Genomic DNA, 27,827 nt, shown 5'->3' on the forward strand with positions numbered 1-27,827 from the left:
TATGCCGCCATCTAGAGGTTATGAAAAACCTGTACACTTTCATTCCAATATGCCATCGCCAACTAGACGTTATGAGAAAGGTGTACACTTTCATTCTAATACACCACCCCCACCTAGAGGTTATGAAAAAGGTGTAGCCTACCCTTTCATTCCAATATGATGGGTAGCTATGACTGCATAATATGTACAGTTGTGCTCATAAATTTACATACCCTGGCAGAATTTGTGAAATATTGTTTTTGTAAATATGACTTATGACTGAACAACAACCATCATTAATTTATTTATGGTTATGTTAAGTTTGATGATAATGCTTTTCTGAAATGCTTGACAGTTTAATTTCATTGAATCCCATTAAAATAAAATTAAATGTGTTTCGCCTGGCCCTTCATGTTTTCTTGAAAGAATTGTACCCATCTTACAAATTCTGCCTGGGTAATCAAACATATGAGCACAACTGTGTGTTTTCTCATTTACTAAATAAAAGTAGGGCTTTGAGTTTCAAAATAACAGCAAGTAAATAAAAAGTTATTACGTGTTCAAATGAAGTGCTTAACTTCAGAATAAATAATATTTGAAAAAAATAACAAAATACAGATAACACTACATGTTTTTATCATATGGGTAGAAGCAAAATCATGCATTGTAAAAATGACTTTTGGAAGAAGGGTTTTCCAGAATTTTGAGGTCAACTATGGGGGTGCGTATTATACACGAGCAATGATGGTATATAGAACAGCAAGGCGGAACAAAGGTGCATTAAACTTGCATTCAACAAGCTACCAAAAAAAACCAAACCAGCCAAGATGGCTGCCGGGGGTGCAGCCACACAGTTTGGCAGGTCCTGTGCGTTTGCTTAAAAAGTCATCCAAAGATCAAATAGGACCATGGATTATGCTATCAACGTATTCCTTTGCTGTTTGGATAACCCTCTATCTTCTGCTAAGTTCAACATGTCCAAGAAAAAGGGACACTCTAACCTTGTATCCAGCCAGATGGAGTCAGCACATGCTATTCACAAGGGTACTGGACTATGGCCATGCTAGGCCACCCCCAGGTGAGCAGGAACAGGCTGTCACAGGCAAACCACTCCTGGGTGTTTTTAATCTCTTGCTGATACTTCTTTTGGCTGGTGATGTTGAACTAAACCCTGGGCCAGTGCTAGCTGGGCCTCCACCTCTGCTAACTGGGCCAACATCACTGCCAACTGGACCTTTACCTCGAGCAGCCGGGCTAACACCAATGCTAGATCAGCTAACATCATTGCTAGCTAGGCCTCCACCTCTACCGGCTGGGCCTCCACCTCTGCTAGCTGGGCCTCTACCACTGCCACCTGGGCCAACACCATTGCTAGTTGGGCCTCCACCACTGCTAGCTGGGCCTCCACCATTGGCGGCTGGGCCTCCACCACTGGTAGCTGGGCCTCCACCTCTGCTAGCTGGGCCTCTACCACTGCCACCTGGGCCAACACCACTGCTAGTTGGGCCTCCATCACTGCTAGCTGGGCCTCCACCACTGCTGGCCGGGCCTCCACCACTGCTAGCTGGGCCTCCACCATTGCCGGCTGGGCCTCCACCTCTGCTGGCTGGGCCTCCACCACTGCTAGTTGGGCCAACACCACTGCTCGTTGGGCCAACATCACTGCTAGTTGGGCCAACACCACTGCTAGCTGGGCCTCCACCATTGCCGGCTGAGCCTCCACCATTGCCGGCTGGGCCTTCAACATTGCCGGCTGGGCCTCCACCACTTCTAGCTGGGCCTCCACCTCTGCTAGCTGGGCCTCTACCACTGCCACCTGGGCCAACAACACTGCTAGTTGGGCCTCCATCACTGCTAGCTGGGCCTCCACCACTGCTGGCCGGGCCTCCACCACTGCTAGCTGGGCCTCCACCACTGCTAGCCGGGCCTCCACCATTGCCGGCTGGGCCTCCACCTCTGCCGGCTGGGCCTCCACCTCTGCCGGCTGGGCCTCCACCACTGCCGGCTGGGCCTCCACCACTGCCGGCTGGGCCTCCACCACTGCCGGTTGGGCCTCCACCACTGCCGGCGGCCTCCACCACTGCCGGCTGGGCCTCCACCTCTGCCGGCTGGGCTTCCACCTCTGCCGGCTGGGCCTCCTCCACTGCTGGCTGATGCGGAAGCTGGCAGCGTAAAGCTATATGCAAACATTGCCAATAAAAGAAACAGGGGGCTGCCAAACCCCGCAATACTAAAGCACCGGAAATGCAGGGTGTTCCAATCCGTTAATAACTCTAAATTAATATGGAACTCAACACGTATACCAAAAGGCATTCTTTGTGCACACTTAAATATACGAAGCATTTTAACAAAAAGTGATCAGGTCAATCACCTTCTCACTGACTCAAATATTGACTTCCTCTGCCTATGTGAGACATGGCTCCATGAATCTTTGCCCTCAGCAATACTATCTGTACCTGGTTATAAAATGTTTAGAAATGACAGACAGGGTTCTAAGGGAGGAGGTGTTATGATGCCAAGGACACTTTTAATTGTAATGAAATACATGTTACAGATGAGAATGGATTAGAATTTCTTGGACTAACTGTTTCTTTGTCACAGCAAATGTCTTTTATTCTTGTAGCTATTTATAGGCCTCCCTCATCAAATGCAGCTTTTTATGAAAAGCTGGAAATTTTACTGAAACAACTCAATCTTGCAAAAGAGGTGATAATAATGGGTGACCTAAATGTTAATTGGGAAGTTAACAAAGTTAGGAAAAAATTGAAAAGGGTTATGGATGATATGGATATGACTCAGGTATTTAATGGCCCTATGAGAATTACAAACTCCAGCCGAACTCAGATTGATCTAGCTTTTACTAATAGGCCAGAAAGGATCTTGAAGCCATACAATATGCTCACAGGATTGTCTGATCACAATCTTATAATGGTCACAAGAAAATTAAATAAAAAGCGCTTCAAACCCTTTGCCACCACTGAATCCAATAGGATACCAAAACATGAACAACAAAATTTCCAAGATTCTATCCAAGAAGTAAACTGGGATGTATTACTCGCTGGTAAAAATTTAGATGAGGATTTTTCTAAATTTGCCAACAAAATGCAAGAAATTATTATACAATTTACACGGATAATTAAACTAAAAGCTAGAAAGAATGGCCTTACTTGGTTAAACACATTTATTCTGAAACTGATGAAAGAACGCGATCATTCCTTGAAGTTGTCGGTCAAATCAGGATACAATAGACACCACTTTATTTCACTGAGAAATAGGGTAGTGAAAGAAATAAGAAAATCTAAAGCTGACTTTTTCATTACTGCTTTGAATAGTGCGAAGGAAAATTAAAAAATAACCTGGAATTATATTAAAAAACTATTAGGTGATACACAAAATAACAAAACAAAACTAATGCAAATTAAATTAAATGGAAACATCCTGACGGAACCTCAAGTGATGGCTGATGCTTTTAACAACTACTTCATTGAATCTGTGTCAGAAATCTCTTCTAAATTTGCAATAAAACAAAGGAAGGAATACCCTGCATTGTCTGCAATGCAGTTCTTTACTATTACAAATATTACTGAGACCAAAGTTATTGATTTAATTCATTCACTCAAACCATCTAAGGCAAATGATGTTTTTGGAATGGACACGAACATGCTCAAAGATCTAGGTTCAACTCTTGCTACTCCTATTGCCTCAATCATTAATCTTTCAATTTCATCTGGTCACTTTCCAAAGGCCTGGAAATCTGCTATTGTTACCCCTGTCTTTAAATCCGGTGACTCAACTTCTCTGAATAACTACCGACCTATAAGCATTCTTCCGGCCATTTCCAAAGTTGCAGAAAAATGGGTGTCAGAGCAGATTGTCCATTATTTAAACAGCAGCTCCCCATCTCGCCACGCCATGCAGTTTGGTTTCAGATCCAAGCATTCCACTGAAATGGCTACATGCCTCTTCATTGAGAAAATAAAATCTTCTCTCGACAAGGGTGGAGTTGTAGGGGCGGTGTTCTTGGACCTCAGGAAAGCTTTCGATACAGTAAATCACTCTGTTCTTCTTACCAAGCTCTCAAAATTTAACTTCTCTCGCAAAGCTGTGAGCTGGATTGAATCATATCTGCATGACCGAACACAATCTGTATCAGTTAACAACTGCAGATCAGAGTCTCTTAGGCTAACCTCTGGAGTCCCTCAGGGATCAATATTAGGCCCCCTTTTATTTAGTCTTTATATCAACGATTTGCCCACTGTTTGTTCTGAAGCAGAGTGCGTAATGTATGCAGACGACACAGTTTTCTTTGTTCATGGTCGCTCCAAAGATACTGTTGCTGCTAAACTCACTAATACAACGTCCTGTGTCACAACTTGGTTGCAGGAGTGCTGTCTACAGCTAAACCTTTCTAAAACTGTAGACATGTATTTAACTAAAACAAATAGAGTATCACCTGACCCCGACATACTTGTTAATGGAGAAAAAATGCAAATTGTCAGCCAATACAAATATCTTGGGTTAATAATAGATTCACAGCTTTCCTTTAAAGCCCATATTGACAAATTGTGTAAAAATATTAAATTAAACCTCGCAAATTTTCATGCAATTAGAAATGAAATGTCAACTGAAGCCGCAAAAAAGTACTTACATTCAATGATTCTTAGTCACTTAACTATTTCATAACCAGTTGGGGTTAGAGCGTCAGCCTCACAGTTCTGAGGACCCGGGTTCAATCCCCGGCCCCGCCTGTGTGGAGTTTCCATGTTCTCCCCGTGCCTGCGTGGGTTTTCTCCGGGCACTCCGGTTTCCTCCCACATCCCAAAAACATGCATGAATTGGAGATTCTAAATTGCTAAATCCCGATGACAGCTGGGATAGGCTCCAGCACGCCCGCGACCCTAGTGAAGAGAAGCGGCTCAGAAAATGGATGGATGGATAACCAGTTGATCCCAGGCTGGTCAGAATGCAAAAAAACCATTGGAAGTTTTGTACAAACAAGTAATTAAAGTGATGGATAAAAAAACCAAGGCACTATCATCACTGTGCAATTTAAAAAAAATACAGTCTTTTAAACTGGGACAGTCTTCACATATTTGCAGATTTAAATTTGATTTATAAACTACTGCATGATTTGGCTCCAGCTCCTCTGGCTGAGTTCATCAGCCAAAGAAACAGCTCTCAGCGTGTCACTCGAGGCTCTGTCAGAGGTGACTGTCTCATTCCTCTGGGCAGGAGCACTTTCAGTAAGTCAGCCTGGTCAGTGAGGAGCGCTGGTGAGTGGAACTCAGTACCTGAGGAGGTTAAACTTCTTACAACATACAAGGCCTTCACAAAAAAACTGAAAATGTGGCTAGTTAACACCTATAGCTGCCAACACAGAACAAGTATGTTATGATGTTTTTGTTTTTTTTGCTATGATCAAATGATTTGTGGTTTTATTCTCTCTTAATAGTATAGTAAGTCTTTGATTATGTATCCTGTATTATATTGTCTTGTAGATGTATTTTACTGCTTTTTTAAATCATGGCCAGGGGACTACAGATGAAAACTAGCCTTCTGGCTAATTCTGGCTTTTTAACCATGTGTATTTCATGTGTATTATGAAATTGCATTGTCCCCTTTCAAATAAACTGATTTAAAAAAAAAAAAAAGGAATACAGCTGATCAGTCCAGTATCTACTCTGCCACTCACCATAAGTCAGTTGGTATTGACTCCAGCAAACACACGCACACACACGGTTTTGCCATTCTTTTGAAACAAATCATCAGTGCCTGTTTCCTGCCATTGATTAAAATGCATTAAAGTTCTGTAACATGGTCAGCGGCGAACTTGCCTTAAATGGTGCACATGCCACTGACCATGGTTTGCCCCATATAGGCACTTTTACTTGCTTTGTTGTCTCGCTTTTCTTTTGCATACATGTATAAGGGTAACGGACTTGCAGGTCAAATCGTGCAACAGGGACTGGAACTTGCAAAGAAAACTGTCCAATTTGAGGCTTGATCTCACTTTGCGCGTACAAGTAAAATTATATTTGTTATTGACATTTTTAGAAATAAGATTAATTTCTGTGGAATTAAGGAGTTTACATAGAATTTGAAAGTCCAGTTACTGTCCAATTCATAAGTCAATATTCTATAACATATTTTGCCAAATTCATTCACTGCAGTACGATTGTAGAAATAGTAACACAAATGCAAACACAACAAACAGAGAGAAACAAATAAATGTTTGATCATTAGGTGTCAAATACAAACTGCTTTTTCAGGCCTTTCCTAACACTGTATAATCGTCATTAAACACATCTTAATTAAAACATTTCAACTACAGCGGAATTAATTAATGTGTATCAATCTTCTATTTTAATGTTGTAATATCTCTTTAATCTGAAACCACATTCCTGAGTAAATACTGTACCCAATAATTCCAGTGTGTAATGGGTTTATGCTCTATTGTCTTGTTAGTTTTCTTGTGCCATCCATCCATCCATCCATCTTCTTTACCACTTCTCCTCACTAGGGTCGCGGGCGTGCTGGAGCCAATCCCGCTATCATCGGCCAGGAGGCGGGGTACACCCTGAACTGGTTGCCAGCCAATCGCAGGGCACATACAAACAAACAACCATTCGCACTCACATTCACACCTATGGGAAATTTAGAGTATTCAATCGACGTATCATGCATGTTTTGGGGATGTGGGAGGAAACCGGAGTGCTCAGAGAAAACCCACCCAGGCACGGGGAGAACATGCAAACTCCACACAGGCGGGACCGGGGATTGAACCCCGGTCCTAAGAACTGTGAGGCAGACGCTCTAACCAGTTCTCCACCATGCCTTTCTTGTGCTATATTATATTAATTTATTCAATTTACACCACTTATCCTGTACAGGGTCATGGGTGAGCTGTAGCCTATCCCAGGAGGCTTTGCGCAAGAGACGATTGACTGGTGACTATATATATATATATATATATATATATATATATATATATAGTAAAAAAAAATATGAGATCAACTGAAGACTGATGGCTCTATTTTCATGACCACAGCAAATCCAGTGCTGCGCTTGGCTGAACTCTGCGAGGAGGTGGGCTAGACCTGGTTTTGGTATTTTTGGACCGGTGTACGCCCAAGCACACTTAAAAGTGGTGCTTGTGTGAGCGTTATCATAGCCTTCAATGCTGTCAAATCGAAGTGCCTTCTCTCAGTCCCTTTAAAAGCAGAGCAATAGTCTCGTATGGAGACATCTCTAGATGCAGAAGAGGACGCATAGTGATCCTTGTGTGACTGGAGCATTTAACATTAGTAGGTACCCTAATGAAAAACAGAATGAGTTGGTGGAAACTTCTGGTGGCTAAAATATGTCCACGGACTAGAGGCTGACATGGGAGTGGACTTGGACTCCCGCTCCCTCGTCTGCCGCTACCACGGCCCTCATGTATCTATATACCCTCCAACGATTGTTCGTTTACCGCCCCTCCCGCACGACCACCATAGTTGCGTGCAGGCCAGTTACGTGGGTTGATTTAAAAATAATAATAATAATAATGTGTTCAATATAGCTGGCACAGTGTTCGACTGGTTAGCACATCTGCCTCACAGTTCTGGGAACCGGGATTCAAATCCCGGCCCCGCCTGTGTGGAGTTTGCATGTTCTCTCCGTGCCTGCGTGGGTTTTCTCCGGGCACTCCGGTTTCCTCCCACATCCCAAAGTCATGCATGGTAGGTTAATTGGAAACTCTAAATTGCCCGTAGGTATGAATGTGAGCACGAATGATAGTTTCTTTACAACCCCAATACCAATGAAGTTGGGAGGTTGTGGTAAACATAAATAAAAACAGAATACAATGATTTGCAAATCATTTTCAACCTATTTTTAATTGAATACATGACAAAGACAAGGTATTTAATGTTCAAACTGACAAACTTGATTGTTTTTAGCAAATTATCATTAACTTAGAATTTTATGGCTGCAACACGTTCCAAAAAAGCTGGGACAGGTGGCAAAAAAGATTGAGAAAGTTGAGGAATGCGGAACACCTGTTTGGAACATCCCACAGGTGAACAGGCTAATTGGGAACAGGTGGGTGCCATGATTGGGTATAAAAGTATAAAAGGAGCTTCCCTGAATTGCTCAGTGATTCAAAAGCAAAGATGGGGTGAGGTTCACCTCTTTGTGAACAAGTGCGTGAGAAAATAGTCAAACAGGTTAAGGACAATGTTCCTCAACGTACAATTGCAAGGAATTTAGGGATTTCATCATCTACAGTCCATAATATCTTCAAAAGGTTCAGAGAATCTGGAGAAATCAGTGCATGTAAGCGGCAAGGTCGAAAACCAATATTGAATGCCCGTGACCTTCGATCCCTCAGGCAGCACTGCATCAAAAACCGACATCAATGTGTAAAGGATATCACCACATGGGCTCAGGAACACTTCAGAAAACCAATGTCAGTAAATACAGTTCGGCGCTACATCCGTAAGTGCAACTTGAAACTCTACTATGAAAAGCAAAAGTCATTTATTAACAACACCCAGAAACGCCGCCGGCTTCTCTGGGCCCGAGCTCATCTGAGATGGACTGACGTAAAGTGGAAAAGTGTTCTGTGGTCCGACGAGTCCACATTTCAAATTGTATTTGGAAATTGTGGACGTCGTATCCTCCGGGCCAAAAAGGAAAATAACCATCCGGACTGTTATGGACGCAAAGTTCAAAAGACATTATCTGTGATGGTATGGGGCTGTGTTAGTGCCAATGGGATGGGTAACTTACACATCTGTGAAGCAACCATTAATGCTGAAAGGTACATACAGGTTTTGGAGAAACATATGCTGCCATCCAAGCAACGTCTTTTTCATGGACGCCTCTACTTATTTCAGCAAGACAATGCCAAACCACATTCTGCACGTGCTACAACAGTGTGGCTTCGTAGTAAAAGAGTGCGGGTACTAGACTGGCCTGCCGGCAGTCCAGACCTGTCTCCCATTAAAAATGTGTGGCGCATTACGACAACGGAGACCCCGGACTATTGAACACCTGACGCTGTACATCAAGCAAGAATGGGAAAGAATTCCACCTACAAAGCTTCAACAATTAGTGTCCTCAGTTCCCAAACGTTTATTGAATGTTGTTTAAAGAAAAGGTGATGTAACACAGTGGTAAACATGAGCTTTTTTGGAACGTGTTGCAGCCATAAAATTCGAAGTTAATGATTATTTTCTAAAAACAATAAAGTTTATCAGTTTCAACATGAAATATCTTGTCTTTGTAGCGTATTCAATTTAATATAGGTTGAACATGATTTGCAAATCATTGTATTCTGTTTTTATTTATGTTTAACACAATGCCCCAAACTTCATTGGAATTTGGGTTGTATATGTGCTCTGCGATTGGCTCGCGACCGGTTCAGGGTGTAACCCGCCTCTCGCCCGAAGATAGCTGGGATAGGCGCCAGCAGCCCGCGACCCTAGTGAGGATAAGAAGAAAATGGATGGATGTTCAATGTATTGTTTTCTACAATGATTAAGGGGTTGGATCCCCACTGTCTGTCATCCACCAGACGTCTGAGGAGCTCACGTGTCATATGTGCCCCGATCAGATTCACCAAAATCGCATTAGACAAGCTGTGCTATGTAGACAGACTTTCTGACACCAAAATCTCACTTCACCAAGCGCATCTCCAAGGGCACATCCTCACTGCACCAACTTGGCGCAGATGAGTCTGCCAAATGGGCAAATGCGCAGCGAGTCTTGCGCTTGCACGAAAATCAAGATGAGCCCGTTTTTACGCTGAAGCAGTTGCGCAGTCTACAGAAATAGAGCCCTATGAATTGGCCAGAGGTGTGTATGTGTGTGTGCGAATGCAAGTTGTTTGTGTGTCATGCATTAAACTGGTGATCAATCCAGGGTGTACCTTACCCCTCTCTCTGGGATTGGCTCCAAATTAACTGTGACCCTGAACATGAGTAACATCTAAGTAATAAAAATGACAATTGTGCATCACATAAACATTTGCTCTGTGAGTGCCCATCTAACTTCAACTCAAGGATTTTGACGTATTGTAGGACTCTTGTCCTCTAAGAGGCAAATATGTTTTATGCTGTCTTTACCCCGGCTTTTCCTCTCCGTTTTAGCCTCATTCCTTCTCCTGCCCCAAAGGATCCTACGTTGAATCTATATTTAGTCACCGCACTGGCAGTGCTATATTTAGACCTGTGAGAAGTGTAGGAGGAGCTTGAAATATCAGGCAAGGGTGGGAGACATGTCTCGAGTAAAAAATGAGAAAGCCATTGACCAGAGCTTTAAATAGGGCTGTGACGCCTTAAACAGCTTGAGCCAGTCACCATGGGAACTGCAGGAGGATGAAGGCAGAGGTTTCAGTGCACACATTTACAGTATGTGGCTCTCTGGACGTACCACCACATACAGAACTGAAAAGTATGGTTTTTATCAGCCACACAGAAACAAATAGAAAGATGTTCTTTCTTTGTTACAAACAATGACATTGAAATGTAAAACACAGGAAACTTATAAAAGGCTATAAAAAGGAGTCGGCAGCAATAACTACTATAATAAATAGCTGAAGACCATTCAGTATAATTGTACCTTCTATGGCATGGAGATGGGTGCATGTGAGATATCCCACAACCCTTTGCTCTTGATGGGAGATGCCCACATGAACCTGGAGACACAAATATGACATGATGTGAACAAAAGGATCCATCAAATTAGACGTTATAGGGGTGTGAGTGTTTGTAAAGCATTGCAGGTACAGTAAAATCAACAAGTAGATCATGGCAGCACATGCTAAATTGGGTCAGTGGGGGATGGAGAAGGTACAACATGACAGAACATGACGGTAGTCGTGTCAAATAAGAATAAGGTTCTTGCAATTTGTATATCATTGTATTTATATCCAAGATGCTAATTCTTTTTTGCTATCAAACCCTCAAATGCACACCATGGACAACATCAAATTCTGACGGGATGGTTTATTTATGGATTCTGTTAAAAGAAGAAAAGAAGGGTATCTCCTGGTTGGCAACTCGTTCAGTAGATTTCTTCAAAATAAAACATTAACATAATATACCTGAGGGGGCACGGTGAATATATTTCCCAAGTTTATTTCATTCCATTAAGTTTTTGGAGTGCTCCCAATGAGTTTGGGCGTTAGAACCATATTTATTTTGTCCGTTTTCTTTCTTCTCACCAAAAAAAAAAAAAAAAGTTTTTTAATTTAAAAAGTGTAGCGAGACCTCGCCCAAACAAACATTGGCAGAATTGTTTATCATGAGTGTAATAAGTTAAAATTAAATTGTTAATGTAATTGAGGATCCCTCACAGTACTGGGATTGGCAGATGTGCATATATCCAAATCTATACAGGTTTGCTGACTCCTCAGTAGGCCTACTATGCGAAAGGGTTTTCTCCATCGCCTGGGAGGTTATTTTGAAAAACAGAAACGTAGTCCAAGGACAGTGGATTAAAATATTGTTTCTTGAAAAAAAAAACATGAAATGAGTCCTCAAGCCCTCTATTGGATTTGTTTACGCTATATTTCATACCATACCACTACACACACATTAATCACAAACTTTCTCCTCCAAGAGCCCCGTACAGAAAAATCGAAGGATGCAAGGACCACAGTGACATTCTTCGACTTCATTAAACATGCTAAAACCAATCCATCAAGCAATTATATATTATTTTGAGAAACTGCAACATAACAGCTTTCTGTTAAAGGTGATAAAGTAATATATAGTTTTGGATTTTTCATAATTTTAGGGTGGCCCAAAGCCCTGTATTACGCTAAAATTGATCTGCCCCTGCCCTGAGCAGGATGACTGGTTTGCGCGTCTGCCTCACAGTTCGGAGTACAGGGGTTCAAATCCCGGCCTCACCTGTGTGGATTTTGCATGTTCTCCCCGTGCCTGCGTGGGTTTTCTCCGGGTACTCAGGTTTCCTCCCACATCCCAAAAACATGCATGGTAGACTCTAAATTGCCCGTAGGTGTGAATGTGTGTGCGAATGGTTGTTTATTTATACAGGAAGTCCTCGAGTTACGACGCACTCGACCTACGACGTTTCGACTTTAGGACGCCCGTGCCTCGTTCGCCATTTTGTCCCCAGCACCATAGTGTTTCTGCTTAGCTAGTGCATAGTGCTTGTCTGTGTTTGTGCGGCAGGAGTATCTTTGCCATTTTCGCCCTCCTTTTTTCACACTCTCAGCAGTAATGGTAAGTACAGCATCTTATTTTTTTTTTATTTTAATGTATTTCAGTTTCTTTATACGAAGTGTTAGCCTTTCCCGCTACGGTCACCTGACCGTGGTCGGGAGACGCAGGGGTTAATTCCCTTCTCTCGTTGCACAGCTGAGCTGGGTGGCGGCAACAATGAAGGCACGAAGCACCGATTTGCTGCTTTAATGGCTTTATCAGCTCCTCTGCACATTCGATGTCAACAGGTCCTCCGCTAATCGCTACTCTTCCCCGGTCGCCGTCAGTACACTTGCTACTGTACACACTCATACCGGCGCGCACTCCTTCCTCCTTCACAGTCCCGCCCGACGACACCTGCGCAGTCCCGTCTCACTCGCACATCGACGCACACGCCCACACACACTGAGCTTGCTGTCACAATCACGTGGGACAATACCCGTAACAGAAGTATTTCGCCGTAAATTTCGACTTTAACGGTGAAATCCGACTTACGCGGAAAATTGTGTTACGTCGCCAGCGTAGGAACGGAACTCGTTGGTAAATCGAGGACTTCCTGTATGTGCCCTGCGATTGGCTGGCATCCAGTTCAGGGTGTAACCCGCCTCCTGCCCGAAGATAGCTGGGATAGGCTCCAACACTCCCGCGATCCTTGTGTGGATAAGCGGCTCAGATAATGGATGTATGGATGGATAGATGTATCTAATATTGCCTTGGTGAAAACAGATCGCTTCCTCGGTGGGCTATACATTTTTTCGATGGTAAATAACCAGCCCTTACATCTTTTGCATTATGTAAACACTAATATTGCTGCAAAATATTTTGTGTTACTGGTTTGGCGCATTGCTTTTCTGTGCGATAACATAGTTACATTTGTTTGGATTAAACACTAACAACCGAGTTTTGTAAAGCCATGTTTTCACCAAGTAATACATCTCAGTTTTATACTCTCCAACTGGCTCAAGAGTACTGTAGTTATAGGGATGACCCAGACACAATGCAGTCAATAAAATGGTTGTCATCATATCAGTGCAACAATGGGAACAGAAGAAAAAAAAAGTGCTGAGGCGAGCAACTAGAGTGGCTTTGAATGTTGTGTGTTAAAGCACAGAGTAGAGTACAGACCTCCGCAAAGGGTTACCTGTTATTAAAAGTGAAAAAACACAGTGGTGGAACATTGCATTTGTGTTTGTTTGTCTGACCACATTGTGACAATGGGCAATGTATTCTTAAGCCACATACACATGCAAAAGACACAGATCTTTGTGTCCTACTAACAGCCCCAGTCAACCCCTGTCAGTAAAACACAACAAGTCAACAATAAAATGTTTCCTGGTTAGCACGTTTTTCAAACTGAAACGTTTGCAAAGTAAGGCAATGTTTCCCATTGAAATGAATGGAAATGCAATTAATCTGTTCCAGCCACAGAACAAGTTGATATTTACCTTATTTTGCTTGTTGTGTGGTTAAAAATAAATGCTATACTGCTATAACTGCTATAATGCTATAGAAATATGTGAAAAAGACTATTTATGATGATGAAGTAACAGTGGGTTTGCTAGCAAATCACTGTGTAGTGTCTTAGCCTATTCGGGAACAGTAATGTTTACATTCACTGTGGTTACTGCCAGCCTCCTACAACGCAGCGTAGCTTTTGCGTTGGATTGTGGGATGCGGTGGCCATTTTAGGCAAAAAACCCAAGATACCTGAAGCACAAAGTGTTTATGCGGTGTGAGAAAAAGCAAAGTTCAGAGCCATTCCTTTTGTTAAACCAAAAATAGTACCTAACTCGAGGTAATTTTTCTTTAAAAAAATATTCCTAAACCAAGGTTCAAGCCTTGATGTTAGGTTCAGGCATGGAGGATGTCCGACATTAATTTTCATTCAAACCGTTCTTTGCAATTCAAGTAAGTGTATCATATTTTAAGACATTTGTGATGCATTCACAGAAACATGTATGCAGACACAGGAAGCCAGACCAGTACGTACACCCACGCACACACTCACACTTGCAGCATGCATGCACGCATACACGCACACACGCACACCTAAACACATGGTAGGAATAATTATAACTGCGGATAAATGTTGAGTCTGAAAAGCTTTAATTACTGAGTACTGGTTCCATCTTTAGGGAAACATTTTTAATTAATATTCAGTCTCTGCCTCGCTCCCCCCTTTCTCCCTCTCTCTTTTACTCCAATCCATTACCTCTCCACAAGATACAATTCAGACAAATGCTGCTGACCTGCTGCTGCTCTCCAGGTAAATACATCCACTGGGAAATTGTGATAATGAGTGTGTGCTGCCCGCGGGTTACATTTACCGGGAACTAAATCCATATGTGACGTGTAGCTTTCATCATGTTCATTATTCACATAAAAGCTTCACAGGTTGATACTGTATGTACAGAATGATTGTATCAAGTCAAACTGGCCAACAAAAAGCAATTATAGGTTTGGACCTAGGTCTTACAATCTATGTGCAGTAAAGCAGACCAATGGACTGGGCTCATCATTCCACCTATTTGTAGAGATAAAGGCTTCCTCAGCGCAGTTTCTTAATTGATGATATAACTGAGCAGGACAGAAGAAAAAGAAGAAGAAAAAAAAACTTGGAAGCACATAGTAATTATCACTAAGTATCCCTGCTCCAATGCTTGATTGGATTTATTTTTGTTAAGCATTGCACTTTGTAATATCCTATGAAGTTTACATTAATACATACAGTGAAACCTCAACTTAACGGCGTGGTAAGTCTGGATAAAAGTTTAAAACTTTTAAACATTTTCAAGCTTTTTTATATTCATTTACAATAACTTTGTACTGTACTGGGCGTTTTAGGCCACGAAAAAAAGTACAGTAAGTACAATAATTTTGTACTGTACAGTAATATGGGTGCATCTGGCCAAAAAAAAAAAAGTGCTTCAATATAATAGACAATCGCCTGTGACGATTTATTATAGTTCTGTAATTTCATCAATGCAACGAAACATAACACATCAATAATTGAAGTTAAACTTAAAACACCATCGTACAGCAGAGACGTCACGTGGTGCGTCATTCTCTCCAGGATGCGTTGCAGGAAAAATAAACATTTAATCATGAATGCTCATTATGTCATTTGGATAGTAGGCTAATATAGACACTTACCACATGTGTTGCCTTCATTAAAAGGCTTTTAATTTTTTGCGGCTCCAGACAGATTTGTTTTTTTATTTTTTTATGTCGAATATGGCTCTTTCAACATTTTGGGTTTCCAACCCCTGGTCTGGTAAATTGAGGTTTCACTGTACTCTAATGTAGATTCAGATGCCAGCTGGTTCATTGCCAGCTTGTCAGACACCTCGAATATTAGAAGAGGGTGAGACAGGGGTGTGAGGCCAGCTTTTAAACTGAAGTGACAGCCAGCAGGGCTAAAAGGATGAGAGGGTCAGCATGTGACCTGTATGTGAGTGTGTCTTCATTAGGAGTCGTGTATGGAAGGATCTGTCAGGACACGAACTAAATGTTCACACACTCACAAACAGAGCCTCTTCCTCACTGACACAATCAAAATGAAAATGTTGAGCCGGCTCAGCAGGAACTGGATTACTTCCAACTCATAGTCTGACACTCTACAAGATCACAGCTCTCACTTCCCATTTGGACACCCATACATTAGACCTCTCCCTGGACCCCTCTTCTAACTCCTGTCCAACTCTCACCCGATCAACTGGACAACATCAGCTCAAGGTTCCTTAGGGGGTGTGCCAGGCAGCTGGCAGGCGTTTTCACTAAGGGTGTCCAACCTGTGAAAAACCTCTTGCATCAACCCAGTACCAAAGACAGGACATCCGAGCACTCTCAGTGAGTACAGACGTGTGGCACTCCCGTCACGTCAAGACATTCGATTGGCTGATTTTTCAGCATCTGAGAACGCTGCTCACTGCTTTCGAGGACCTCCTGCAGTTCACATACCAGCAGCACATCAGTGTGGTACAGAGATCTCTACCACCCCTGCCTTCTGAGGGACAATCCGCAGGACATTCAATTGCACTCCAACAGTACAGCACGAATCCTGGACTACCTCACTACCTAGCCGCAATACATCAGGGTTGATCGCTGCATCTCTGTGGTTGTGTCATGCAGCACCAGAGTACCCCAAGAAACTGTTCTCGCATATTTAGTATTCAGTCTTGTTACTTCAGACCTATGGTTCAACTCTGGTTCACGTCACTTCCATAGTTTTTCCCAATGACGCCGTCATTGTTAAGAATAGAATCATTTTTAATGTCATGAACATGCATATGTATCAGTGACGACGACAAGGGGGAGTACGGAGGACTGACTGATTTAGAGCTTTGTGCGTAGGGCAACCACTTGAAACTCAACATCAGCAAGAACAAGGAGTTGGTAAATAAGAGGCCCCGTACTCCACTCATCATGCAGACAGAGGAACTGGTGATGGTGGAGTCTAGGGCCCGAGCGATTCAGCGGTCGGTTGATTTTATTGGCTGATTTTTTATCCCCTTTCAAAATTACAATCGGCCAGAATTTTGCCGATTCAACACCAATATATTCTTAATTTCTCATGAAACAGTAAACACGGTTACGTGTCAGAGTCCTTGCACCATTTCTCCACTACATGGCTATGCATCTTTCCTGAGACCAGTTCTCATGTGACCGTGCGCGAACCCCGGCAACATTTACAATAACATTGGTGGTTTATCGTGTTGTGTTCGTGCAAGAGAAAGTTTTGGATAAGTTTTATGCATGTGGACAACTGGACACACATTTCTTTAAATGATTCTGTGTTTACTCAAGACTTTTTAAAACAAATAAAAAGATCAGCTCAGGTTTAAAGTGGGTGGGGCCTTAGTCCCCACTGTTGTCTTCTCAGTAACATACAGGTGTAAGCTACTGTCAGGTAGCACTACAGGAGTGGGCTAAGGGGAGCTTTCCAACATGCAAGTTTATAATGGCGTTGTGCAATTAACAATGTCGCCCGTTTCAATTGAATTCTGTCTGTACATCACACATTTAAAATGCGACTCTGTCAAAGATGACGTTTCGACATCTGAAAAAAAGGCATCTGTGTTTTTTATTTTGGTTCATATGAGTCAAGACTTCATAGTAAAGAAAATAATGGAGTAGAAGAAATGTGATTTTTAACGTTATGCGGCATCAGAGGATTGCATAAATACTGTTTTGCCAGTAACTTTATTCAATTTTGTTGTTCCTATACTGCATTCATATGGCCTAATCAGCATCGGCCTCAAAAGATCCCCATTGGTCGGGCCCTAAGTGGACTCATAGAAGTCCCCTACAGTTTTTTAATCCATGCAAATCTTTTTAATTAAGTCGTTAATAGTGATATAAAGATAAAAAAGTAATAAAAACAAAATAAAAAAAATAAAAAAACTGTTGATCATTTGCATATGGTCACATCACATCATGTCAGAGGAGCAGTGAGGTGAGGTGACTACTTTCAAACTTGCCTCACATTTGGCGCCTCGATGACAATGTGTAAGAATTCATTCTCCACTTTGAGAAACGTGATTTCACTCTGTGGTTGGCCAAGAGTGGGACAACCTAGTCTGTGGCTCAGGAGGCTGAAGGACAAAATCAGGGTCAACTTGGACAACCCCACACACCCTCTCCTTGACGAGATGTGGCAGATGGGCAGTTCCTTTAGCTTCCACCCAAGAGCAGAACTGAGCACTTCAGGTGCTCCTTTATGCCAGCTACCGTTAGAATCTATGATACCAGTGGAGGCCACAACTTGTTACTTGTCATAGACTCACACTCTTGCTTTTTATCTGCTGCTACCAACCACACTGTAAATGTATCTTACCATTGGGAAAAAAGGTTGTGCAGTTTTTCATTCTATATTTTGATTATATTTATCCATCCATCCATCCATTATCTGAACCGCTTCTCCTCACTAGGGTCGCGGGCGTGCTGGAGTCTATCCCAGCTGTCATCGGGCAGGAGGCGGGGTACACCCTGAACTGGTTGCCAGCCAATCGCAGGGCACATACAAACAAACAACCATTCGCACTCACATTCACACCTATGGGCAATTTAGAGTTGATTATATTTATATACAGTATATTCTATTTTTATATTATTAATGACCATCTTCTCTTATTAATTAATTCATTTGCAGACAACACTTACCATGCATACGCATACACAAAAGGATGTACACAACCCACCAGAGATGGGGTGACTCGAGTCAAATGACTTGACTCGATTCGAATCCAGTTGCCAGTTTAATGACTTGCGACTGACTTGCCAAATACTTCAAAAAGACTTGACTTTTGACTTGGTAGCCAAGAGACTTGACTTGACTTTAACTTGATCTACATGACTTGACAAGCCATCTTGTTTAGAGTTGGAAATCTGCATTTTAAACAAAACAGTTTGCTCTTTTTTAAAAGTAAGAAACGTTTTGGGGGGAACAACGTTGGAAGGAGCTCCAAATTTTATGTTGTTGATGGGGCGCCTGTGTGGAGTTTGCATGTTCTCCCCGTGCTTGCATGGGTTTTCTCCGGGCACTCCGGTTTCCACCCACATCCCAAAAACATGCGTGGTAGGTTAATTTCCATCTCTAAAGGAAAGCTAGAAAGCTATCTAGAAAGATAGCTGGGATAGGCTCCTAATGAGGAGAAGCGGCTCAGAAAATGGATGGATGGATGTTGTTGATGGGTGGAACGGTAGACAAATGGTTAGCACATGCACCTCACAGTTCTAAGGACACGGGTTCAAATCCCGCCTCGCCTGTGTGGAGTTTGCATGTTCTCCCTGTGCCTGTGTGGGTTTTCGCCGGGTACTCTGGTTTCCTCCCACATCCCAAAAACATGCAAAGTAGGTTAATTGAAAACTCTAAATTGCCCCTAGGTGTGAATGTGAGTGCGAATGGTTGTTTGTTTTTATGTGCCCTGCGATTGGCTGGCGACCACTTCAGGGTGTACCCCGCCTCCTGCCCGATGATAGTTGGGATAGGCTCCAGCATGCCCGCGACCCTACTGAGGTTAAGTGGTACGGACGATGAATGAATGAATGTTGTCAATGAAGTCTGCAAAAAGAGGATGGCAACTTGCATGGCTTGCAACTCAAGCATTAGAGAGACAACAACGACGACGTTGAACTTCATCGATCACTACAAAACCCATAAAGACAGGTAAGCCAATTTAACTGTTTAGCTAGCTGCTCAAACATTAGGTTTCCTAGACTAGTTTGGGATGATTACAAATGAAAATTATGTGATTGGAGTCACTGATGGTGTCGTGGTACACTCGTCTGACTTTGGTTAGGGCAGAGTGGGTTCAGTTCCCACTCAGTGACGGTGTGAATGTGAGTGCGAATGGTTGTTTGTGTCTATATGTGACTGACTGGTGACCAGTTCAGGGTGTAGTCCGCCTTTTGCCCGAAGTCAGCTGGGATAGACTCCAGCGCCGCGCGACCCCAACCAGGATTAGCGGTGTTGAAAATGGATGGATGGAAGTCTATTTTTTTCTCTCTTTCTCATGCACTCTGGAGCAGAAAGTATCATCTAAAATATAATGCCAACTGCAGAAAGCATAGAAAGTGAAGCAGCGTTCCTAACATTGAGATAAAAAAAAAGAAGTGTGGAGACGTTTGCGTTGTAGGTCTGCTGTATGGGATCACTTTGCATTATGATCACGGCGATAAAAATTTTGACAAAAGTGCGTTCCACTATTAGTAAGTACATTGTGAGTAGCCACGTGTGAATATAATCTTCACACTACTGAACGTGTTCATTGAAGTTTCACCTTTAAAATGTCATCTGTTGTGTCGGCTCTGTGATAACGCTGTCGGCACTGTTTTTAAATTTGAGACCACAGCATATGAAACATAGCCTTTAGTCTAATGACAATTGTCATTTGTCCAGAGTCACTGCTTTTCAATAAATTAACAAACCCGGCTGAGTGATGTAATTAAAGTAGAGGACACAGGAGGAATACGGATTTTGTTCACATTACTTTTATTTGAAGCATTGCAACATTTTTATGTCGTATTATTCTCTTAATTATGAATCTCATTCTCCATTAGCCCATTAGGTACACATCTAATTATATGTGACCAACAGAAAACAGTCTTAGCTTTTGTTTAATGGTGTTCTCTTAAGAACTGTAGGAGTTAAAAGGCTGTCATCGCAAAGTACACAGCATAGTTTGTTCAGAAATAAAGTTTGGAATACAACTTTAAAACAACTCAGTGCAATAAATTCAATCAATCATAATCTAAGTTGTTCATTTAACTTTTATAGGGTGTGAATACTTTTGTTAGTGTTTTTATTTATGGGGAATTTTTTTGGGGGGAATAAACGTTTTATTACCACTTCAATATACAGTATGTTGCGACAGGAGCAAGATTGTATGACTTGACTTGCGTCTTGCTTAAACCAATGACTCTGCTTGAAATTTAGTGGTGACTTGACTTGCTTGATCCCCCCCCCACTGTGGTTTAGGACTTGCTTGAGATTTGAAGGTTATGACTTGAGACTTGCTTGTGCCTTGCACATATGTCCCTTACTCCCACCTCTGCGAACCACAGCTGGTATCATTATTGATGCTCACTGGTGTAATTATAGCTTTACACTCATTAGTTTTTGCTCGATGGCAAAAGCATATATTTTCTTTCAAAACACAGAGGCTATTCCAATGGAGGAAGGAAGTAAACTGGAAGCTGCAGTCGAAATTTCATCTCTCAGCTAGATGCCACATTTGTGCTCTGTTTGTCATGCCATGAAGAAACTGCTCCCTGTGCTTATGCAACACAACTTTAGAAGTGGCTTTTCAGCTCATTAAGACTGCACTTCATGTCATGTCAAATCGACTCTTCCTTAATGCCAAAACCACTGATGCACTCTTGCACTAAGTGCAGTGGTAAAGTAGAAACATCCTGCATTACTTCTGACTCCAAAGGGAAATATGACTAAACCTCTTTGAATAAAAGAATGGAGAGGTTTTAAATTATCTATTACCATCCAACCTTATTTAATAATGTGTTTAAAATATGTCGTCAAAACAAAATATTGCCGACCTATTCAATCTTGACGGAACGATGAAACATCCAAGTCTATTCTAAAACAATGTTGCAGATCATAGACTAGTACTTGTAGACAGACAATGCACCCCTCTGATCATACTTTTATCTAGGCATTATTAAAGTCCTTACTTTTGATACTGGGTGGCACTGCTCTGAGAAAGCAGGAGAAATCATTTGAAAAAGAGGAGTGGGCATGATATCAATCGAGATTGAAGGCACTCCCTAGGAACTACAATAAGCCAAAACTGATGTTGACATGACTGGGCTTGGCCCAATACAGTAATTGCACGTTATCAAAGTTTATTTCTTTACATTTTCTTTTACTATAGTGTACTCTGTTTTTATAAAGCATAGTGCTGTTTTTTTTTCTTTTTTTTTAAAATTAAAAACGTTACAAAAAAGTGGTGTTTTTTGGGGAGGCTGGAATGGATTTATGGCATTTACTTAATTTTAATGGGGAATTTTTATTTGAAATACAAGTAAATTGAGTTGTGAGTTATTAAAGTCTTAAGTCAAGGTACCACTGTATGTACATGGAATTAAAGCCATCCAACAACGTTGGCTTGTTCACACACACACACACACACACATACACACACACACATATACAAACAACGAAAAGTGCGACAGTTATTTTTTTTGTGACTCACAGTAGTTATCTGTAAATTTACCCAAAACATAACAAAGACTGGGGTGGTGGTCCCCCTTTTTAAGAAGGACCGGAGGGTGTGTTCTAACTACAGGGGGATCACACTCCTCAGCCTCCCTGGTAAGGTCTATTCAGGGGTGCTGGAGAGGAGGGTCTGTCGGGAAGTTGAATCCCAGATTCAGTAGGAGCAGTGTGGTTTTCGTCCTGGCTGTGGAACAGTGGACCAGCTCTACACCTTTGGCAGGGTCCTCGAGGGTGCATGGGAGTTCGCTCAACGAGTCTACATGTGTTTTGTGGACTTGGAGAAGGCGTTCGACCGTGTCCCTTGGGTGGTCCTGTGGGGGGTGCTTCGGGAGTATGGGGTACCGAAACCCCTGATACGGGCTGTTCGGTCCCTGTACGACCGGAGTCAGAGTTTGGTCCGCATATCCGGCAGTAAGTCGGACTCGTTTCCGGTGAGGGTTGGACTCCACCAAGGCTGCCCTTTGTTACCGATTCTGTTTATAACTTTTATGGACAGAATTTCTAGGCGCAGCCGAGGCGTAGAGGGGGTCCGGTTTGGTGGCCTCAGTATTGCATCTCTGCTTTTTGCAGATGATGTGGTTCGATTGGCTTCATCAAGCCGTGACCTCCAATTCTCATTGGAGCAGTTCACAGCCAAGTGTGAAGCGGCTGGGATGAGAATCAGCACCTCCAAATCTGAGACCATGGACCTCAGTCGGAAAAGGGTGGCGTGCCCTCTCCAGGACGGGGATGAGATCCTGGCCCTAGTGGAGGAGTTCAAGTATCTTGGGGTCTTGTTCACGAGTGAGGGAAGAATGGAACGGGAGATCGACATGCGGATCGGTGCAGCGTCTGCAGTGATGCGGACTTTGTATCGATCCGTTGTGGTAAAGAAGGAGCTAAGCCGAAAGGCGAAGCTCTCGATTTACCGGTCGATCTACGTTCCTGCCCTCACCTATGGTCACGAGCTGTGGGTCGTGACCGAAAGAACGAGATCCCGGATACAAAATCCCGGAACCCGAAATGAGTTTCCTCCGCAGGGTGTCCGAACTCTCCCTTAGAGATAGGGTGAGAAGCTCGGTCATCCGGGAGGATCTCAGAGTAGAGCCGTTGCTCCTTCACATCGAGAGGAGCCAGGTGAGGTGGCTGGGGCATCTGAATCGGATGCCTCCCGGACGCCTCCCTGGTGAGGTGTTCCGGGCACGTCCCACCGGGAGGAGACCCCGGGGACGACCCAGGACACGCTGGAGAGACTACATACTTCGGCTGGCCTGGGAAAGCCTCGGGATCACCCCAGAAGAGATGGATGAAGTGGCTGGGGAAAGGGAAGTCTGGGCGTCCCTGCTTAAGCTACTGCCCCAGTGACCCGACCTTGAATAAGTGGTAGAAGATGGATGGATGGATGGCATAACAAACGTAAAACAGGTTTCAAAACAAGCAAACGCTGACAGAAATTTGTCAGAATCTTTTTTTGTTTTTTTTAGATTAGAGAAAAAAATAATAAACAAAAACATCCATTTATTTATTTTGTCACCTACAACAGAAAGTGAATGGCTTTTGTTAAATTCGATATATCATTATTATTATATTAGAATTGTTTATCTTTGGGCGGCATGGTGAGTGACTGGTCAGAGCGTCTGCCTCACAGTTCTGAGGACCGGGGTTCAATCCCCGGTCCCACCTGTGTGGAGTTTGCATGTTCTCCCCGTGCCTGCGTGGGTTTTCTCCGGGCACTATGGTTTCCTCCCACATCCCAAAAACATGCATGAATTGGAGACTCTAAATTGCCCGTAGGTGTGACTGTGAGTGTTAATGGTTGTTTGTTTGTATGTGCCCTGCTATTCGCTGGCAACCAATTCAGGGTGTATCCCGCCTCCTGCCCGATGATAGCTGGGATAGGCTCCAGCACGCCCGCGACCCTAGTGAGGAGAAGCGGCTCAGAAAAAGGATGGATGGATGTTTATCTTTGTAATCACTGATGGTTGACTTGCCTGACTTCTGTGTAGGCAGTGTGGATTCAGCTTGGTGATGGTGAAAATGTGAGTGTGAATGATTGTATATCTCTGAGTCTTGTGATTGACTCGCGACTAGTCTAGGGTGTAGTCTGCTTATCATCTGAAGTCAGCAGGGATAGGCTCCAGTTGAATGTGACCCCTGAACAGAATTAGTGGCATATGAAATTGATAGATAGCTGGATGGAGGAACGGTTATCTACAGTATACAGGTACACATCTTGACCAACACTAATTGATTGGTTTCAGCATGTTTAAGAAACTAACAGTGAAGAATATCAAAGTGACTACCGCAACTTTTGAATTTCCTTTTGTTGCCCCTTGGGGGGAAAATTTGGACACCCGTCTTCTAATCATGATGTCAATGAATGTTTCACTTGGTCCTTCATTTAAATCATTATTACTTTTGCCCCGCAAGTGACTGACGACCACTCTAGGCAGTACCCTGCCTCTCACCCGAAGTTTGCTGGGATAGGCTCCAGCTCCCATGCAACCCTAATAAGGACAAATGTTATCGAAAATAGATTGATGGGCATTCTTACTTTGTACTGGCCTAGGTAATGATTAAATTATTTTGTTATTGTGGAAAATACTGTAATAAGACGTTCCTTTATACATAACTGATACTGTATCTAAGAAGAGAACATCAAAAGAAGAAGAAAATCGTAAAAGAGAAAAAACCTCTGACCTTGGCAAAGAGTGCTCCTTTGGCGGCCAATGCATCCTCTCCTCTTCCATTGGGGTAACACTCATAGCGTGCATCCAGGATTGGGTAGCGACTAGCTAGCAACAGGCCACTGTTTAGGAATTTGAACCTGGAACAGCAGCCTTTCCAGCCGTACCGCCCAACATCACTCAGCACATAGGGGAAGTAGCGATGCAACTGCTGCCGCAGTCGAGTAGTTGAACTATGGTCAAACACTTCCTGTAGGGCAAGGAAATCCAAGTTGGCAGGGAAAAATGCAGAGATGTCATGGTCAAACGTCTCATCCCCGTGGCGGCGCTTTCTACCGGGGCGCTTAAAAATTGAGGTACGAGGCACATGAGAGAGGGTATTGTTCGAGGATATCACTCCGTATCCATCACTTCCATGGTACCGGGCAAGGGATTCTCTTGAGGCTGTCATGCTGCCCACGTCTCCTCCTGCCAGCTCCCCTGATTGTTGGTTTCCTGTCTCTGCCTCCTGCTCCTGGGGGTCTGGCTCAGGGGCACTGATGCTGATTTGAACACCTGAGGTGTGAAGTGGACACTCAGGAGAAGGTTTAGCCTGCGTCTCCATCCCATGCATGGGGCATTCATTGTTGCTGAGGCCACTCTGCGCCCCTGTACAGTGCATTGGACATTCTGGAGCCTCTGCCAAAGTGTGTACAGGACAATCTGGGCTGTTGCTAGTCTCCACAGAATGAAGGGGGCAGTCCACGGTCATGTCTCCTGCATTTGAGTGAAGGGGGCATTCTGTGGTTCCATGAACTCCTGCGGCTGGATGAACTGGGCAGTCTGTAGCACCTGCAGGGTGAATGGGACACTGGGTGAGTGGCTCATTTTCAGTGTCTGCTGGGCCATTTACGATGTGTGTCTGGTCTGGCCTCTGGTCCAAGGAGGAGGTACGGCGGAAACCCGTAGCTAGACTACTGAAGGAGGCAGCACTAATTGTTGAGAAACACAAAAAGAAAGAATGACGTATCAGTTTTTTTCAGTAATATTTTTCTGTAATAGTAAACCTGAAATGGTCTACATACCTGATGGAAGTGTTGGTTGGCGAGTCAATGTAGATTTTAATCTGAGGCCGACAGGCACCATTTCTGATCCTCTTACCCACTTCTCGTGCTCTTCTCTGGGTGTCCGAAAGGTTGTTGAACCTGGCCAGGGAGTCGGGCAGCAGGCAAACGTTGGCACTGCAGAAACAAAAGCTCCTGCCCTGGGGTCTCCAGTCCTTGACACCAACAAACCCTGAGCCAGCCTCGCCTTGCTCCGATTGGTGCTTTTCTAGTCTGAACAAGACAGGGAAAACTAGTTTAAATCAACACAAACTAAGAGACTTGAAGTTTTAAGCTTTTGAGTAGCCCACAGACAGTGTATCAAATGAATATTGTTAAAGTTTTGGACATTTGCAAACTCACTTTTCTGGGAAAAGTTTGGATCAAGTCTGATTTATGTTGTTGACAATTTTGACATTATTATTATAATGCAATTGTCTGTATTGTCCCCTATTCTATACCAACACTATAGGTAAACAATAAAGAATATTCTTAGCACTGTTTTTAAAAGATATCTCCGACCACGTCCCATCATTGCGAAGTTTGAACATTTTCACCTAAAAGTGTTTGTAAAATTAAAAGGTCGGGAGCTAAAAGGAACTTCGTTTGGAATCAATGACCAGTTTCCCAAGGAAATCAACGAGAGGCGTAAAATCTTGTACCTCTTCATGAAGACTCACCGTGAGAAACGCAAACAAACGTGGCTAGTTGTCGACAACTGTTTTGTGATGCCACCATCACGCCCTGGCTCTTCTAGATAAGTATTTCTTTTGATCTGTTGTCGTTATGAATTGTCAAAACTGTATTGTATTTTGTTTAATTCTATCCACTTTTGCTTAGACAAACAAAAAAACGGAATCACGCATGCCACCAGCATGAATCCTCACTCCTATTTCTCTGCTTTTCAGCTCTGCTTGTTTTCACACACACTAAACACACAAGTCACTCAAAACTCTTCTTGCGCACAAACAACCACCAAACACCATATTATCCCCTGGTCACTGTTTGTTTTCGGTGTTCAGTGTTTGTTCGTAACCCTTCTCTGTACCCTGGCTTTGCAGTACTTAAATATGGCATCTCTATCACCCTCTCTAAATAACGTTTGTCAACACAATAACAAAAAAATCTCCTGTAAACTGTCAAAAAAACAACAACAAAGAATGCATAGGACCAAATCTATTTAAAATTATGATACACGCACCCATTATATGTCACACTTAACTTTTGTGTCATGGAATGTCAATGGCATTCGATCGCAGGCAAAGAGAATTAAGATTATGAATTATACCACTAAACTTAAAACAGACCTCCTCCTATTACAAGAAACACACCTTACTGAGTCAGAAGAAAAATGCCTCTAATTTCACTCAGGTTGTTTACAACTGTAGACAGAGGAGTCTCAATACTAGTCCATAAAAGACTACTTTTTACAATAAATAGTACAGTAGCAGACCCAGAAGACCGATATATAATTATACAGGCTAAAATATTTAACAAGCTTTACACAATCGTCAATGTATACGCTCCAAATAAAGACGATCCAGCCTTTTTTCACATGCTCTATTCGCACTTGTTAAACTTGTCAGCCAATTCTATAATTATCATGGGAGGTGATTTTAACCTCACGCTAAATGCCCTAATAGATGGCTCAAATCTCAAAAATAGCAATCAGCCACAATGCCCCAATATACGAGAGCAGTATATGGACGACTTTGGTCTTGTTGGCATATGGAGACTGAAAAACCGTAGAATGAGAATACACATTTTTCTCGTCCGTTCACCGCTCTTTCTCAAGAATAGATTTTTTTCTTTCAAACAATTCGGCAGCTCAAAGAATTACCCCCAAAATACATCCAATCATCATTAGCGACCATGCACCAATTTCTCTCAATCTAAAACTTGAATTAAGTTTGGGACCCCCACCAACATGGTGCTTCAACACGTCCCTATTGAAGGACCCGGATTTTGATTCTTTTGTGAGGAAGGAATGGGATGAGTTTTTGAAATTCAACGACTCCCCATCCATATCTCCATCTCTGTTGTGGGAAACCGGGAAAGCTGTATTGAGAGGTCGAATCATATCATAGTCTTCGTACAAAAAAAAAAAACAAGAACACAAATTGGAAGATGGAATTGAGGAAAATATTAAACG

General features: G+C 42.8%; 1 protein-coding gene across 2 annotated transcripts in view; it reads right to left on the reverse strand.

Annotated features, from left to right (window-relative positions):
- The window catches only part of smpd3 (sphingomyelin phosphodiesterase 3), an 88,590-nt gene that overhangs the window by 11,871 nt on the left and 48,892 nt on the right, over window positions 1–27,827 (reverse strand). Inside the window, exons 3-5 of one of the 2 annotated variants that reach the window (XM_061772958.1) lie at window positions 25,658–25,909; window positions 24,607–25,564; window positions 10,585–10,660 (exon numbers count right to left, since the gene is read on the reverse strand). In XM_061772958.1, coding sequence (XP_061628942.1) covers window positions 10,585–10,660; window positions 24,607–25,564; window positions 25,658–25,909 — 1,286 coding nt within the window. The remainder of the gene's footprint in view (window positions 1–10,584; window positions 10,661–24,606; window positions 25,565–25,657; window positions 25,910–27,827) is intronic. The other variant, XM_061772959.1, reaches the window with a different exon arrangement.

Source organism: Phyllopteryx taeniolatus, chromosome 5 (genome assembly GCF_024500385.1).
Source record: "Phyllopteryx taeniolatus isolate TA_2022b chromosome 5, UOR_Ptae_1.2, whole genome shotgun sequence".
NCBI classification, from domain to species: domain Eukaryota; kingdom Metazoa; phylum Chordata; class Actinopteri; order Syngnathiformes; family Syngnathidae; genus Phyllopteryx; species Phyllopteryx taeniolatus.